The sequence below is a fragment of the Orycteropus afer genome, unplaced genomic scaffold (assembly GCF_000298275.1).
Source record: "Orycteropus afer afer isolate SDZICR_OR568_19922 unplaced genomic scaffold, OryAfe1.0 scaffold00841, whole genome shotgun sequence".
NCBI classification, from domain to species: Eukaryota; Metazoa; Chordata; class Mammalia; order Tubulidentata; family Orycteropodidae; genus Orycteropus; species Orycteropus afer.
In genome coordinates this window covers 270,812-274,353 of record NW_006922428.1, presented here as the reverse complement: position 1 = coordinate 274,353, position 3,542 = coordinate 270,812, and the positions used below count along the sequence as shown (strand labels likewise).

Here is a 3,542-nt window from a genome sequence, read left to right as displayed (position 1 = left end):
AATTGGATCCGACACATAGCGACCCCTCTTTGGGTTTCCAAGGCAGTATCACTATGGAATTAGATTGCCCAGCCTTCCTTCCGAGGAGTGGTTGGTCGGTTTGAACCACCAGCTTTCTGGTTAGCGGTCAAATGCCTTAGGCACTATGCCACCAGAGCTCCTTCTAGGATATAGGAAGCAGTTAATATATGTGAACTTTTTTATTTTGAATTTATGGCAGTGGTTCTCAACCAGAGGGGATTTTATTCCCTAAGGAGCATTCAGCAATGCCTGGGGACATTTTTGATTGTCACAACTGCCGGGCTGGGGTGGTTACTGACATCTAGTGGGCAGAGGCCAGGGATGCAATTAAACCCCCTGCATTATCCTACAATACACAGGACAGCCCCCAAACTAAATAATTTTCTGACCTGAAATGTCAATAGTGCTGAGGCTAATAAACCCTGTGCTATGATCACTATCAGAGCTTCAGAGTCACCCTTGGAAATCCCAGAGAAGGAAAGAAACTGGTCCTTGGTCAGCCAGCCCATTTGACAGTCTTTTGTGCCTCCCCATGCTCCCCTGCCCCATGACCCTCCTAACCTGCATGCCTGACAGAGCCTACTGCCTGGCTCCTGGAAGGCATAGGCAGCATTGAGACAGCAGTCTTCAGCACTGACACCTCCCCCCAGGAGGTGCTTGCACTTGCCCGAGGATTCCTCATACTCAGTGAAGCAGAGTACAGGGTCTGAGCCTATGATAGGGCCAGGGGATGGGACATGGTCAGGAGTGTGTAGTGCGTCCAGGCACACCTGGTGGCCAGCTGAACCCTCACCCACTTACCTGTGGCTGGCAGGGTGGGCAGCAGCAACAGCAGTGGCAGCAGGTATCCTGAGGCCTGTGCTTGGGTGGTCATGTTGAGCACTGTGCCACCACCAGAAGAGATCTGACTTTGTCTGGGCGGGCCTGCCTCTTAGAGTCAGCAGGGAAACGGGAACCAGGCTACAGGAGGAACTGGAAGGGCAAAAGGCAGTAGGGGGTAGGGACGGGTGTTGTGCAGACCTCTTTAGCTCTAACTTCTCCCCCATCCTCTCTGCTCCTGAGCCTCCTCCTCTACTCACTCTCCTGCCAAATTTCCTATGTCATTCTCAACCCTGTTTTGTTTGTCACTGTATCCCTGGCACCTTACACCCTGCCAAGCAACCCTTCAGCACTCAACCCACGGTCCCTGGACAAAGTCTTACTGAAGAAAAATGACACAAGACAAACTTCCCAGCTGTGTGAACTTGGGCAAATCACTTAAACCTCTCTGAGTCTCAGTTTCCCTGTTTGTAAAATGTATAATCTTTGCAATAATTACAGGGTCAGTCTCATGGACTGTTAAACAATGGTGAAGTGATCAGTGTGACCCTCCTCAAGGGGTGGAGGGGGCTTGGAAGTAATTGCTTCACTCTCCACCCTGACTTAACCTCTGGCCTTCCTATTTCCTGATGCAACAGTTGTGGTGCAGAGGGAGGTGGACATGAGGGAAGTGAGAAAGGGAAGTAATAGGACTGTGGGGAGAGGGATTCAGAAAGAGTGAATTGGGGATATCTACTCGATGGCAAACAACAACAACAACAACAACAACTGCTCCAGGGGCACAGTTGGGGCCACCTTCAGGGCTTGGGGAGGGGGTGGTTAGGAACTGTGGTAGTTAAGGTTGTGTGTCAACTTGGGCATGGTTGAGTGGCTAGGCAGCTGGTGGTGTTATTCCCCATGATGAGACTGGCAATCAACTCCATGGTGGGATCTACCATAAGCAGCTGAGCAGTTGCTTTAGGGATGTGGTCTGCTTCCCATATATAAGCAGCAGCTTTGGGAATTGTTTCTAGCTTATGGCACACTTGAACCCTGCATGTAGCTGAGTCGTTCAATAGCCTGCCATGCTCTGCCGATCTTGGGACTTTCAATGGACTTGAATCAATGGCCTGCCATGTTATTTGGTAACATTGGGACTGTGCCATTTCAGTTGTCGACCTTGGGCTTGTTAGCCTCAGCAGCCAATAGCTTCCTAAGTGAAGAGATGCCTCTAGCTTTAATGGGCTGGGAGCCCAAGGTCAAGGGGCTTTCATACAGTCCATAGAGCCTGGAAGTTGAACTTCTAGCCTCCAAAAATTATAAGATAAACTCCTGTTTGTTAAAGCCATCCCATTTGTGGTATTTTCTGTTGGAGTGGCACTAGGTAACCAAAACAGGAGAGAACTGGTTCTGCCATGTTCCAGCAGATTAACCTTGGGCTATATGGCCCTTCTAGCCATGGTCTTTGTGACTCCCACCAGATGCCTGGATGGGACTATGCAAATGTGAGGTGCTTGTGGCCCACCAAGAGGATCAGATAACTTGCTAATCTAAATAAGGTGCATGGCATGCTTGTGGGGCTGGGACTATGCAAATAAGGTAGGTGTACAGAACCCTAATGTGGGGATTGGTCAGTTTTGCCATCCCACTAAGCTTAAAATGAGCCATTCCAGAGGTGGAAAGGGGGGAATCGCACCACCATCAAGAAAGACAGGAATGGAGCACATCCTTTGGGCTCCAGACCCTTGCACTAAATCTCTGCAATCCAGGAGACAGAGAGCTGTGACACCAGAGATGGGGAGAAGCAGCAGCAGAGAAACAGTGGTGGCAGAGGCAGCAGAACCAAGAGACCAGTAGGAGACAGTGACTGGTATACCATTCAGCAAGAAAGCTGAATGCCTTTGGGATTAGGCCTACTGGTGGAGTGGGGTGCCTCTGGACATTTATTAGCAGAGTTAAAAGAGTTTTCTAATGCTTGCCAGAGCAGGGAAGAGGCCAGGCCAAGGGGCCAGGGGCTAGAGAGAGACCTGCCTTTGGGAATGGCTGAGGGGAGGCTATCCAGATTGAAGAACTGTATTCTGAGCATTCCTGATCCTGAATTATGACCTGTTAATTTCTTTTTTTTTCTTTTTAATGCATTTTATTGAAATATAATTTATGTACAGTGAAATACACAAAACTAAAGTGACATGGGTCAATGCATTTTTTTTTTTGGCAGTGTTCCCTCTCCTCCCCTCCCACCCCTGGCAACCAACAAAGAAAGTTTCCCTCCATATATAAACCTTTCCTTGACCCTCCACAACAACAAAATAATACTATATTTGTCCTTCTGTGATTGACTTATTTCACTAGCAAAATGTCCTCCAAGTTCATCCATATTATGTGGTGTTTTATAGAATCCACATTATTCTTTAGTGCTGCACAGCATTCCAGTATGTGTATTACCATAGTTTGGTCATCCACTCTTCCGCTGATGGGCATGTAGGTTGTTTCCATCTTTTTGCTATTGTAAATAGTGCTGTGATGAACATGAACATGCATGTATCTGTTTTATCCTGGCTCTCACCTCTCTAGGATATATACCTAGTAATGGGATTGCTGGGTCAAATGGTATCTCCAATTCCAACTTTCTAAGGAATCGCCATATTGCTTTCCACAGTGGTTGTGTCACCTCACAGTCACACAAGCAGTGTATGAGAGTTCCAATCTCTCTACCTCCCCAC

General features: G+C 48.0%; 1 protein-coding gene across 1 annotated transcript in view; it reads right to left on the bottom strand.

Annotated features, from left to right (window-relative positions):
• LOC103212042 (complement factor properdin) overlaps positions 1-895 on the bottom strand; it is a 6,905-nt gene extending 6,010 nt beyond the window's left edge. Inside the window, exons 1-2 of the mRNA XM_007958042.1 lie at positions 823-895; positions 583-733 (exon numbers count right to left, since the gene is read on the bottom strand). Coding sequence (XP_007956233.1) covers positions 583-733; positions 823-895 — 224 coding nt within the window. The remainder of the gene's footprint in view (positions 1-582; positions 734-822) is intronic.
• Positions 896-3,542: the final 2,647 nt, after the last annotated feature.